Source organism: Girardinichthys multiradiatus, chromosome 23, assembly GCF_021462225.1.
Source record: "Girardinichthys multiradiatus isolate DD_20200921_A chromosome 23, DD_fGirMul_XY1, whole genome shotgun sequence".
Lineage (NCBI taxonomy): Eukaryota > Metazoa > Chordata > Actinopteri > Cyprinodontiformes > Goodeidae > Girardinichthys > Girardinichthys multiradiatus.
Window position 1 is genome coordinate 43,732,792 of NC_061815.1, and position 14,113 is coordinate 43,746,904.

The 14,113-nt window shown below is 39.7% G+C and overlaps 1 protein-coding gene across 3 annotated transcripts; it reads right to left on the bottom strand.

Annotated features, from left to right (window-relative positions):
- Window positions 1-715: 715 nt before the first annotated feature.
- Window positions 716-10,669, bottom strand: arl9 (ADP-ribosylation factor-like 9). Of its 3 annotated transcripts, none has more exons than XM_047354627.1 (4): window positions 10,229-10,669; window positions 7,777-7,954; window positions 1,997-2,172; window positions 716-1,705 (listed from the first exon to the last, which is right to left on the bottom strand). In XM_047354627.1, exons 1-4 carry the CDS (start codon window positions 10,484-10,486, stop codon window positions 1,529-1,531), a joined length of 789 nt encoding a protein of 262 aa, XP_047210583.1. In that variant the 5' UTR covers window positions 10,487-10,669; the 3' UTR covers window positions 716-1,528. The 3 variants fall into 3 exon arrangements, with proteins under 3 accessions (XP_047210583.1, XP_047210582.1, XP_047210584.1); XM_047354626.1 differs by having other exon boundaries at window positions 10,223-10,667; XM_047354628.1 differs by lacking the exon at window positions 7,777-7,954 and having other exon boundaries at window positions 10,223-10,356.
- Between the last annotated feature and the right edge of the window lie 3,444 nt (window positions 10,670-14,113).

Consider the following 14,113-nt stretch of genomic DNA (forward strand, 5'->3'; position numbering starts at 1 on the left):
CATCGAAACAAGGTCAGTCAGGTGATCAAGCAGACCAGTAAGTTTATAGACGTAAAACAGCTCTCACTCCAAAAAATTATATGATCAGTCTATACATAAGAAAGCCAGTCAGGTCTATAAAGAAATCTTTTAATCCTTCAGCTGTAACATTTGAAAATGCTGAAATAATACAGAATTATGTATTGATTGACTCACAAAACACAGAACAAAAGAACACCATACCCACAGCAAAGCACGGAGGTGGCAGCATTATGCTTTGGTTAGCAAAGACCTCAATATGAATGAGAATCCATGGAGGGATCCGAAGGGCTCTGCGCACAAGAGATACCCGCCCAACCTGACAGCTCTGGAGCACTTTTCCAAAGAAGAATGAGAAAAAGCTGCCAAGTCACGATGCCCAATGCTGATAAGACACCTACACAAAAAGACTTGAGTGCTGTAATAAAATAAAAGGTTTAACTACCACATTGATTTTCCCTGAAACATTTAAGTTCATTCCTTTTTTCATACAGCTCTTTTGGCACTAGGGGCCTTTATTTATTTTGATCCGTTTTTTCCTCTAAAGATATATTTATACTGTACATATTGTCTGGTTATAGGTCACACTGAAGGTGTAAAAAGTCGGGAATTATTTAGCTTGGTTTCATTGTAACAGGGATATTTAAAACTACAGTATCTCATTTAGAGGAATACAGTCAAAAACAAAACTGAAAGATTTGAAGAAACAATTTATTGTGAAAAAGATGTGATTTGAACAAATAACAGTACTCTTTTTTTTTTTTTATTGAAACTGTTAATGTAGCTCAGCCTTATGGAGCATTTGCAAACCATATGAACCAAACAGATCACAGATAAAAAAACAGGAGTGTGTTTGCAAGAAACAGCAAATTAAATGGGTAAATTATCACTCAACATTTCACCTTTTTAACAGCTTTAAAATCAAAGCAAACGCCCTTCAGCTTATGTTTGAAATAAACATTTAAACAGAAAACTGTTTTTTTACACTGTAGTCCCACAGTACAATCAAATTAACACTGGTAGATAGTGTCCCTGCAGCAGGTTTTTGTTTTGTACAGAAAAGGTAAAATATAAATGTTTAACTGTTAAATAAGAGTTGGCTCCTTAGCGTCTCCAAGTGGCTGAAACATGTAATTGCTCTAAGCTGGAACACTCGCCACAGAAATGTTTTGTTGCTCATATGAATTAAAAAAAACAACCTTAAAGCAAGATACTAAAAGATGCTTTAATGGGTTTGTTTTTCAGTTTGTTTGGTTTTTTTTTAATTGCAAGTAGATTTCTTAGGAAAAAAGAAACATTTTAAAGCTTCAAAACATCTTGATGTAACAAAGTTGCCAAGTTAAAATACATTTTTTATGGCCTCCCCGTTCTTTAAGAGTACTAACAGAGTCAGCAGTGTCTTTGTAAGACTGATAAATCGAGCTGTTTCAGCCAACATCAGCACAGTGCAAATGTAAAGAATTTATTACATTCGATCAGAAACGCTGGATTTTTTCTAAACCTCCATGAATTATCTGCCGTCAGAAACCATCTGGAAGATCAGGTTCCGAGCATCCTGGACCCCTGAGCTGAGCTCCAAGTCGCCCTTCCTCACATGGGTACCAATGAGGAACAGCCGGCGGTCTCCAGCTTCAGACAGGGACAGAGCGTCATGGAGGTCAGTGATGCTGCAGGAACCAGGAAGATCCTGGGATCAGAAGACAAGGACACATCCAACTCAAAATGAATAAAGAAACTTTAATAAACTTTTTTCCACTAGCTTTGATTGGTATATTTTGTTGAAAAATAAAAATTTGATTTGACCATTCATTAAAAGTTAAAATCGCAGCTGCTGATTTTTATTTAAAACCTGTAACATCCAGGAAACATCATTAGTGAAGTTTTTACTTTGATCTTTCAGACAAACATTACAAAGCAGCGACGGATGGAACAGAACCGTTCTCTAGGAAAGTCTGGATTGTTCTGGGTTCTCTCTCACCTGTTTGTTGGCCAGCACCATTAAAGGCAGGTATGGGTGAAGTGCCAGCAGCTCGTGTAAATGTTTATTTACGACTGCAAACAGCTCTGGGTCAGAGGAGTCAACCACGAACACCAGGAGCAGAGCTTTGGACATGTACCTCTGCCAGTAGGGCCGCAGGTTCTCTTTACCTCCAACTGAAACAAACACACACCATGGTTATCTTAGATGTTTGGATAGCAGCATTATTTCCTTCATTCATCCTTAAATTATTTAAATTTGACTTTATAATTTTAAGTAAGTAAAATAAAAGTCTCAAAATATAAAGTACAGAACCACATACTGGGCACAGAAGGGAAAATATAAAATAATTTATAAGAACAAACAATTAAAAAGTAAGATGGAGAAATGTCCTTCTCTTCTTATTTCGTTTAATTATGGCTAAGCAGCTGAAGGCTTTAAATACAAGGCAAATTTAAACCAAACCTACAGAGGGCCTGACTGATTGGCTTCGGTTTGTTACGTTAAATTGATCGTGTTAGCTATTAGCTATAAAAGAGCTTAACAATGTAATGTTACCTCAAAACTGCTTGTTGAAACAGTTGTTGAAATGCAAGAACTGACAAAAACTTTAAAAAAGCAGGAAAGAGCTGCCCATAGATGAGCTGAACAAGCTTGGACAGAAGCAAAAATATAGCTCAAGAAGTTGAAGTCAGTGCTAAAATACATAAAAAATAGCAAACAAATTCAGAAAAAGAATGAACTAACAACAAATACGCTGAAGTAAGCTTTATTTTAAAAGGCCAACATGGTCCTCCAATTTTCTATAGTTTAAAATGTAAAGACTTTTATTTTGTAGAGCATGTTTTGTCTTATTTTGAAAATCTAGCAGGGTTGTCCTTTCAAGTCTGGGTTATTTCCATTAGTCATATAGAACCTGCTTGTCTGAAATCATTGTTTATGCTATTATCAGCTTTAAAAAAATTATTTGTAAATATGGAAGGTTCAGTGTGAAAAAAGGGCTTTTATTTTGTAGAGTATGTGTAGGTCTTATTTTGAAAGTCTAGTGTGGTTGTCAGCTATGACTGACTTATTGTGATCACTCATGGAATCTTCTGGCCTGAGCTCAGCCTTATGGTGCGTTCACGCCGAATGCGGATTCTGTGAATTTGTCGCGTCATTTGTGTGCTTTTGCCCGCTTGACATTCCACGTGAACTCTGCGTTGCCATTTGGCAACAAGCGGCAACGCTTCGCCGCGTCATCAAATAGGAGGAGCTTCCATCTGCTGCTTGCTGGTTTCAACTGAACATGGCGGAGATGGATTTCACGGACCTAATTACGGTGTTTTACTTGTGGAGAGCAGAAAAACGCCGCCAACGTCCCTGGGTTCACCAGATTCTTCAGGGACGGGAACAGTTCGGAGATTACCACCACCTACTCCAGGAGCTGCGTCTGGATGACGATTGATTTCAGCGGTACTTCCGTCTATCCAGGACCCAGTTCGAAGATCTGCTGTCCCGGGTTGGGAGACAAATCAGCCTCCGGGACACCAACTACCGGCGCTGTATCTCCGCTGTTGAACGCTGTCCATCTGTCTTCGGTGAGTAAATAAATCTCAGCTCAATAAAAAAACAGCCGATCTCCTAAATATAAGATATTTGTGCCTAAACATAACCAGGCCAGGTCCTTTCTGTACTTGTCTCGGTAAAAGTAATTAGTTGAGTCATACAACTCTGGCTTGTCGCACACCGCCACTATGATCTGGTCCTCCATCTTCACTGACAACCGCTTCTTCTCCGCTGCGGTCTTTCACCCTACGTCACAGCCACATCCAGTCCCCGATTGGTTGACGTGACGCAAATTTAGGAAAAAGTTCCGATTTTTTTAACTTGTCCATCGCTCTCGATCCGCTCCCGCTTCGCTCGGCGCGCCTATCGCACCACATCCTTCGTCTCCTTCGCACCGCCTCGCGCCGCTCCGCTCCTGAACGCGCCTCTACATAGGGATAACATGTAGAGCCACTCTCTGTCAGAGGTTACTTAAGTTCACCAGCAGCTGTGTTCTGTTGCTATGGTAATTAATGAGCACCCAACTGCTGCTGTTTCTCACTCACGCAGCACCACACTTTGTGTCTCATCATGGCCTGGCTTTATAACATGGTGGCACATGCTCCCGAACTACTGCCATAACTCAGAAACCGTAGGGGCTATCGACATCATTCTTGGACCGGTTTTATCAGAAACGAAACAGGGAAACGATAATATTAATCCTTTTTTGTTGAAAATATAATAATAAAAGGCACAACACTAGGTGAAAAGAAAGGGAAAAATGGAGAAAAACACAAAAATGCCTGAACATGCTCTCGAACGTCTAATAACTCAGAAACTATAAGGGCTATTGATTTGATTCATGCAACGTATGAATCAGCAGGCCTTGCTGAACAATCATGGAGCTTCTCAAGTTTCTACTAAAATCTGTCTGGGAGGTGTGACCCTGTAAAAAAGTTGATAATTTTGACCATTTTTAACCTGAGTGAAGGTGAATTTTTCACTCTCAAACAAACCTACTTCATGAGAAAACAATAAAAGGTATCCAAAATATTTTTGGACCGTAGGTATCAGCAGGGATCGGTGAACGATCCTGGAGATTTTCATGTGTCTACATAAATCCATGTAGGAGATGTGACAGTGTATTAAGTCGATTTACAAATTTTTTCATTTTAAGCTTTCTCAGGAAGGGCAGATTTGGTACTCTGAAACAAACCTATTTTATGATAAACGGTAAGAGATGTCAAAATAATTCCTTCACTGTGAGCGCCAGCAAGGACTGAAGATTAATTGGTGCAAAGCCCATGTCTGTACATCAAACGTTTTAGGAGAGGCGACAATTCGAAAACATGTGAGTTTAAGGATTTTCTGCTCTGATTTTTTTTCTCAAATTCCGCTAGGTTTCCCATTCAGGGTGTGTTGACTTTATGTTGCTCCCGGGCGTGTTGCGTGAAATCCGTAAGTCCCACATCAATGAGGTTGACATTTTCTGAATCGCGAAAGAGAATCCTACATTTTGATACATAATTTGTGCCAGTAGAGTGAAAACTGAGCGAGTGAGGAGAGTTTGTTTGTTCTTTCTCAGGTTATTCAAAAACCTAGAGTGTACACTCTAGCAACTGACGAATTCTGCCATTGGATTACATTATAAAATCAAAAACTTCAAACATTTTGCATAAAATTGTAATTGCAATTGTAGAAGAACTGCAACAGATATGAAAAAGCTGAAAAATTTGAAGATAGCTTAATGGCTTGTGAACATTTTAAAAGTTGAATGGGGTTTCTAGCTGAAAGTATGTAGAAGTAGTAAGCTGTGAAAGAGCACAACGTTTTAGCTGAATTTTGCGGAATTTTTAAGATTTTCCATTCATTTCAATGGGCCAAAAATCGGCACAAAAAGCTGAATATTTAAAAAAGTATAAAAAGTATTAATACCAAAAGTCATAGCTGTAATGTCCTAAATGACTGGAACATTTTAAAAGTTGAGTGGCTGAAATAGTATAAAGGAGGAGATAGGTGCCAAAAAAAGTGTTAGATATACATAATAATAATAAAGAAAAACCGGATCTCAATAGTGTGAATGGCTTCAGCATTCACACAACTAAGTAATTGCCCCTAAACCTAATAACTGGTTGTGTTGCCCTTGGTGGCAACATTGGTCATAACGTGTTAGTGAAAACTGTAAATGAGTTTTTTACATCACTATGGAGGAAGTTTGGCCCAATCTTTGCAGAATTCTAATAATTCATCCAAACTGGAGCGCATGAACAATCTAGGTAAGGTCATGCCACGGCATCGGAATCAGATTTCAATCTGACTAGACTACTTTGACTAGGCCAATCTAAAACCTTCTATTTATTATTTTATTTTTAGCCATCGTGAGGGGGACTTGCTGGTGTGCTTTGGATCATTGTCCTACTGCATAACTCAAGAGGTCTTCAGTTTAAGGTCAAAAGTGGATTGCTGGACTTTCTCCTTCAGGATTGTCTGGTAGAGAGCAGAATTCCTGGTCCGGCTCCTGAGGACATAAAGCAGCCCCAGACCATCACACTACCACCACCATGAATGACTGTTGGATGATGGTCTTCTTCTGAAATGCATTAAATGAACAAACTGAAATGAATGTAATAAGATTCTAAAAAAGATTCACTTTTGTCTCATGAATCCACAGAATATTTTCCCAAAGGTTATTCAGACAGTTTTGGCAAATGTGAGATGGGCCTTTTTGTTCTTTTAGGTCAGCAGTGGTTCTGGCCTTGGATCTCTCCTATGAAGAGTTTCTTTCTTATTGATGAATTTTGAACATCTTAACTGAGGCAGATGTGGCCTAAAGAGCTTTAGATATTGTTCTGGGCTCTTTGTGGTCTCCTGAGGAGTAATTGTGGTAGGCCAACTTCTCCTGAGAAGGTTCCCCACTATTCCATGTTTTCTCCATTTGTGGAAAATGGCTCTTGCTGTGGTTCCCTGTGCTTTAGAAATGACTTTCTAACCCTTTTTGGACTGATAAAAAGCATAGATTTTTTATACAGAAAATGTGTGAATGACAGAGCAAGCAGCTCAGTTAGTTTGGATGGAATCACTGACATGTTGATTCTGAAGTAAAAATAAAACTCTAGATATGGATGCAAAGAAGATTAACATTAACAGCTCTTTCTACAATTTATAAACCTTCCAAATATCCAGAAATCGTGTTTTGTGGGACCCCAATAAAAGGGCAGTCTGCTGAACTTATTGTTGTTGTTTTGTAAACACATATAAACTAATGATAACTTACGCGCTAAATGTATTAAACCTCCTTGATGTTATCCTCTACAACAGTGGTTCCCAACCTTTTTTGACTTGTGTAATGCCTGAGCCATTTTGTTATGCCAGGAGTACCCCTCAGTCAAACGTGTAGAATAAAATAGAATATACAGCAACTGATTATTTAAGAAAAATAATTTTATTTAATCTCCTTAACTTGAACATTTAGTCCTAAGGCCATTTTATTCTTTTCAGCTCAAATTAAACATAAAGATAACTCTGTTGCTGTGAAAGTGAATAAGTAATCTAAATAATGTATAGGAGCATGTGGGGGTGTTGGTTCTCCTATCTTTAATATGGCAAGTCTAACACAAAATCAACATAAATAATAAACCTGCCTTTGTTAAAAACTGGAGCTTTTTTGAATAAGTCCCAAATAAACAGACATTTAAATTTCAGGAACAGAACACTTAAAAATAATATATTCAGGTTCACTATCAGTTTCACTTGTTTTCATCATTTAACTGAGCATTGATGAGACACCTGAGCTTGCTTGTCTTTGATAAGCTTTGATAGATCTAGAGGCAGAGTGGGAACAGCTGTTACTTTTCTCTCTCTCTCCCTATAGCCGATCGTCATGCAGGTGAACAGCAATGACACCCCTGCTCTAGTCTTTCCCACCTGTAGTTGTTTCTTTGTGCCTTTTTTGCTGTGGATTGACGAAAGCTTGGTGTATTTTGCACCTGGGTCCTAATAGAGCATCACACATCTAAGAATTATCCCTACTAATGGTTGATAGTCATCTTGGAAATAAAATATTTACACGTACCCCCTGCAATGTGCTCACGTAGCACTAGGGGTACGAGGACCCCCGGTTGGAAATCATTGCTCTACAACAGTCATAAAACCACTCTGCAGAACCAAAAGAAGAAAAGTAAATCTGGAAGAACGTCTTTGGACTGTTCTAAATTTCTGCTTTGAGGCAAAGCCGAGAACAAGTTCAGACTTACTTTCTAGAAACTCAATATGCATGTTCTCTCTGCAGACAGAGACAGCATTAAAGCCCAGCGTCGGCTCCACGTCCTGCTCCAGACTGCCGCTGGAAAAACAGTGAAGCAGGCTAGTTTTCCCAGCTCCATCCAGACCCAGAACCAGAATCTGGGTTCCCTCTGATTCCACAGGATGGGACTGCAACACATAACACAGCTCTAGCAATAATTAGAAAACTGAATGTCGGGTCATTAATGAGCTGGAATCTGCATGAGTGGGGAGAAAAACAGGCATAAAACAACGAGCTGAAAGATGGAGGATTTTTGGCTTTTTTTTATATTTAACAACAGAAAAATGTGAAAGAGATGTTTAATGAAAAGACTTTCTAATTATAAAGCCTTTTCAGTCAAATTATTATGTATATATCTTGTAATTCAGCACCCTAACTTTTTCCAGAGTCAACATCTACAGACCTAAACTACAGGGGTTGGACAATGAAACTGAAACACCGGGTTTTAGACCACAATAATTTATTAGTATGGTGTAGGGCCTCCTTTTACGGCCAATACAGCGTCAATTTGTCTTGGGAATGACATATACAAGTCCTGCACAGTGGTCAGAGGAATTTTAAGCCATTCTTCTTGCAGGATACTGGCCAGGTCACTACGTGATACTGGTGGAGGAAAACGTTTCCTGACTCGCTCCTCCAAAACACCCCAAAGTGGCTCAATAATATTTAGATCTGGTGACTGTGCAGGCCATGGGAGATGTTCAACTTCACTTTCATGTTCATCAAACCAATCTTTCACCAGTCTTGCTGTGTGTATTGGTGCATTGTCATCCTGATACACGGCACCGCCTTCAGGATACAATGTTTGAACCATTGGATGCACATGGTCCTCAAGAATGGTTCGGTAGTCCTTGGCAGTGACGCGCCCATCTAGCACAAGTATTGGGCCAAGGGAATGCCATGATATGGCAGCCCGAATCATCACTGATCCACCCCCATGCTTCACTCTGGGCATGCAACAGTCTGGGTGGTACGCTTCTTTGGGGCTTCTCCACACCGTAACTCTCCTGGATGTGGGGAAAACAGTAAAGGTGGACTCATCAGAGAACAATACATGTTTCACATTGTCCACAGCCCAAGATTTGCACTCCTTGCACCATTGAAACCAACGTTTGGCATTGGCATGAGTGATCAAAGGTTTGGCTATAGCAGCCCGGCCGTGTATATTGACCCTGTGGAGCTCCCGACGGACAGTTCTGGTGGAAACAGGAGAGTTGAGGTGAACATTTAATTCTGCCGTGATTTGGGCAGCCGTGGTTTTATGTTTTTTGGATACCATCCGGGTTAGCACCCGGACACCCCTTTCAGACAGCTTCCTCTTGCGTCCACAGTTAATCCTTTTGGATGTGGTTCGTCCTTCTTGGTGGTATGCTGACATTACCCTGGATACCGTGGCTCTTGATACATCACAAAGACTTGCTGTCTTGGTCACAGATGCACCATCAAGACGTGCACCAACAATTTGTCCTCTTTTGAACTCTGGTATGTCACCCATAATGTTGTGTGCATTTCAATATTTTGAGCAAAACTGTGCTCTTACCCTGCTAATTGAACCTTCACACTCTGCTCTTACTGGTGCAATGTGCAATCAATGAAGACTGGCTACCAGGCTGGTCCAATTTAGCCATGAAACCTCCCACACTAAAATGACAGGTGTTTCAGTTTCATTGTCCAACACTTGTACATAAGGCCTTACGATTAGCTCAAGAAGATTGTGTAGAGCTTTATGTAAAGAGTTTTCATGGCTAAGCCGCTGCATACATCACCAACAGCACTGCAAAGCATCGGGTGGAGTGGTGTAAGGCACGTCACCACTGGACACCAGATAATTGTTCATAGTCTCTTCATCATGCTCTTAATGCAAGACCACAGAAGAGACGATCACCTCCACCAAGCCCTGAGCGCAACCCAATAGAGCACCACTGGTATGACTTAGAGTGAAGACATCAACCATCATCGGTGTCTCAATTCACAAGTGTGCTTCTGAAAGAATGGTCAAACCTTCCTATGAACACACTCTAAAACTTTGTGGAAAAACTCCCCAGAACCATGAAGCTGCAACGGTTTGGCCGGCGTCATATTCAATCATACGGATTACTTATGGGATGTCACTCAAGTTCAAACTGAATGTAAACGGAAATAAGTGAATACTTTTCTCTATATGTAGACATATTATTAAATGTAATTATACATTTAACAATGATTCGATGACCTACATTTCCCAGGATGCAACACACAGTAACTGCCAGAGAACGTGCCCAAAGGTTTTGTTAAATTTTAATATGGTTTAATACAAGTATTTAATTTGAAAGTAAAGAAGAATTATTATTTAGGGGGGGTTTAAACAAATAAAATGTCGCTAAGTTCCTCAACACTCCACAGTTAGCAAAACTCACTTTTACCGTTGCTGTTGTCGGAGCCTTAACGGGAACAAAAGTTTCCTCAACCGGAGCCTTCTTTTCCCGCTTCTCTTCCACTTTCTCCTCCTCCCTGCTGTTTCTACAATCTTCTCCCGGTTGTGTATCGAGCTTCTTCTGCTTAGCGGACGAAGCATAGTTCCAGATAAGATATGCGACTCCACCTGCAAGAACCACGGAGGCGCCGAGGACTCCGGTTTCCATCATACCGAACATGGTGGTCAACTGTGGGCTTAACTGCATCGTGTACGCCGGTTACCATGTGAATCAGACATTACTGGAGTTATAACAAAAAGCTTAGCTCGTCCATGCTACTCTTCTCAACAAGTGGATTAAATCACAGGAAGCTCCGGATTAATACATCCGGATGAAGTTCGTTTCTGTTGATGCAGTTTCAACAAGTGACCGCCAGGTGGAGCAAGCGTTGTGTGCAGGTGAATGATAAAATAAAATCTGACCAGTTGAGGTCGCTGTTGTTCCCGATTTAAGATGCAACTGCTTGAGCTTTATTATCAGTGCTTAAGAATATATATGAATGCACTTCTGGGGTTAATTAAAAAATCAAGATAGGTATAATTATAAGCGTAAATTTAATATTATGACTTTGAAATTCAAAAGGAATCATTTGGTGAAGAAAAGATGAGAGGTATAAGTCCTGTGAGGCGCCAACAGTAAGGCAGAAGGATCAAAACAGCCTCCAAGAACAATTCCTTCCAGGAACAACTTGTTCATTATCTGTGGACCTCCAAACACATTGGAGTAGCATGTCACAAGGTAATACTGACTGAAAAGGTTAGAACATTTAGATTTTGGACGTTTGGTCACAAGGTTCCCAAGATCTCCAGAACCTGGGGACGGTTCTCAAAAATCATGAGAATTAACAGAAGACATCAAACTGATAAACCCTAAAAACAAAAAAAATGGGTCACCATCAGTGAGGTCCAGATAGCTGATATACATCAGAATGGAAATATTGAATATTCATAAATTTACACTTAGCAATAAAAGGCTTTAAATTTTTTAAGGTTTTTTTGGAACTAGTGGCCTTTATTCATCATTAGCTTGACAGGAAACAGGGCAGGGAGACGGGGAAGACATGCTGTAAAATGGGCCGGAAATGGAGCTGAGGAGAACTGCGTTGAGGAAATGCAGTCTCTGCACATGGTGCACCTGGTCTACCACTACCCCAAACATTGTATTTTTAATGACTGGATGTTTCCAAGCCCATTAGATGTACATCAGGGTCCGTATTCACGAATAATCCTAAGACTAAAAGTAGCTCCTAATGACGTCATTCTAAAAAAAAATCGTAGAATTTCTCTAATTCTGCAATTTTTCTTACAATTTTCTCTCAGTAAGATAAAAGTTATTCACAAAGCACCCTAGGTCTTAAGACGGCCCCTAACGTGAGAAAATGTTAGGAGTAGTGAGGAGGACTTTTAGTGAGCTTAAGAGTATAACTATTTACATTGTACGTAGATTCTCAATGACGGCATCAAAACATTGAATAAACACATATGCAATTATGTAGCAAACCAGAAATTGTAAAATAACTTTAAATGTGTTGTATATCTTATATTCGTTAGCCACCCTTTTCTGTAATGACTGAAATATTAACCTCTGAGAACAAGACCCTTTGGAAAACCATTGCAGGTGACCACCTCATGAAGCTCATGGAGGGAATGCTAAGAGATCAAAGCAGTCATCAAAGCAAAGGGTGGCTATTTTGTTATAATCTAAAATATAAAAATGTTTAGAGTTATTTCACACTTTTTGTTTACTACATAATTCCATGTGTTCATTCACAGGTTTGTTGTCTCTGGTGAGAATCTACGATTTAAAGTCATGAAAGTAAAGAGACCCATTAAATGAGAAAGGCTTTCTAAATTCAATTCAATTCAATTAAAAAATACTTTATTAATCCCAAAGGGAAATTCAATTTTAAATTAAACCTTTGACCGTTAGTGTATATATACATAAACTCTAGACAAGATAAAGGACAATAATCTAAGCACTATATAATCAGAAGGAAGATGTAATTGAGGTGAATAAGTATTTGCTGTGTTGTACATCACGATGTCAGCAGCCTAAGCGGTCATCTAGAACGCTCCTCGTCTCTAGCTTCTGAATGCAGCAGCTACCAGAGCTGCTCACCTTCCAGGGTGGTGCTGAAAGCAGAGGTTAAAGCATTGATCTGCTCGGGAATGCCTTTTGTTCCCACCGTGATCCCAGGACCAAATCTACCTTTCAACACTCCTCTCGTCTCCTCCACCGGCAGGCTCTGCTCCTTTGTTCAGTCTGATTTTCTCCACCTTTTTTTCTCAGTTTGTTTTGGTCATTTTACCAAACTAAACCTCATTATACAAGGAGATTACAGTAAAATGCTGAATTTTAATATTAATTTGAAATAGAAGCAGTATGAAAACAACCAGTATGGCAAATAAACATAAGTAAATAAAGAATGTAAATGGGCTACGTTCAAACATTTTGGTGCTGTGTGACAGTTTAATTTAGCTAAGTTTTATCATCATGATTTACACATTTCAGAATCCAGTCCAAATTCGTACTCGTCTTCCGCTTCATCCGGGACCAGGAAGTGGGGGCAGCAGACTCAGTAGACACCCAGAAGTCCCTCTCCCCAGACAGCTCCTCCAGCTCCTCTGGGGGGGGGGGGGGGGGGGGGGGGGGGGGGGGGGCAGCCGAGAGACATAGTCCCTCCAGCGTGTCCTGGGCCAGTCTAAATTCTACCGGTTAGTTTCCCTACATTGATTCCTAGGAGAATGTTTGTTTTTGCAACAACCAATCACAGCTCTTAGAGGATAGCATCACAAACAGCAAACATTTTTCTGTTTTTAATATTTTATTTTCAGGCTTCCTCTCCTTATATTGCGTTGACCCTTAGTGGAGGGTCAACGCACCTCCACCAAGTAATTTATGTCCTCTCCTCGCTCAGAGTCCCTCTCAGCAGAGAACAGAATCACTCTTAAGCCAGGAGTCCTTGGCAGGAGTTTTTAGGCGAAGGAGCTCTCTGAGAATCTTTGTGAATACGGGCCCTGGTCAACTAATAAAATACGTAAGAACCTTAATGCATAATAAATACGAAGGAAATGCTGCAAACCTTGACTAATATTCCAACTGAATTTTAGAGCTTTACTTCCTACCAAGTCTGGCAACAACATGACTGAATCAAGATAGAGTTTTATCAGAAAATGAAGATTGTGGAAAATATCAATATTTTTAGACCATTTTAAATAACTTGAGCTCTAAATACAACTAATTGATAGCTCTGTGAACAGAGTTTATGCAGAGTCAAACCATCTTAACATTTTTGGGATTTTTGTTAAATGCTTTTTTTGGCTCTTGGCCATCTGTCAGATTTTCACTTCAGTTCATAATTTTGTTTCCCCAATACCAAATTTCCACAATTCAGTCCTTTTTTCCCTCAGTATAAAAACAAAAGTTTCCCATGTACTTAGGGGATATACAGGTCCTTCTCAAAATATTAGCATATTGTGATAAAGTTCATTATTTTCCATAATGTCATGATGAAAATTTAACATACATATATTTTAGATTCACTGCACACTAACTGAAATATTTCAGGTCTTTTATTGTCTTAATACAGATGATTTTGGCATACAGCTCATGAAAACCCAAAATTCCTATCTCACAAAATTAGCATATTTCATCCGACCAAAAAAAGAAAAGTGTTTTTAATACAAAAAACGTCAACCTTCAAATAATCATGTACAGTTATGCACTCAATACTTGGTCGGGAATCCTTTGGCAGAAATGACTGCTTCAATGCGGCGTGGCATGGAGGCAATCAGCCTGTGGCACTGCTGAGGTCTTATGGAGGCCCAGGATGCT

Coding starts and splice junctions, on each gene's coding strand:
- arl9 (XM_047354626.1), bottom strand. CDS start 10,486: ATGCAGTTAAGCCCACAGTTGACCACCATGTTCGGTATGATGGAAACC. Junction 2,173..7,776: donor GCATATTGAGTTTCTAGAAA/GTAAGTCTGAAC, acceptor TGTTTGTTTCAG/TTGGAGGTAAAGAGAACCTG. Junction 1,706..1,996: donor TGGTGCTGGCCAACAAACAG/GTGAGAGAGAAC, acceptor TTCTGATCCCAG/GATCTTCCTGGTTCCTGCAG.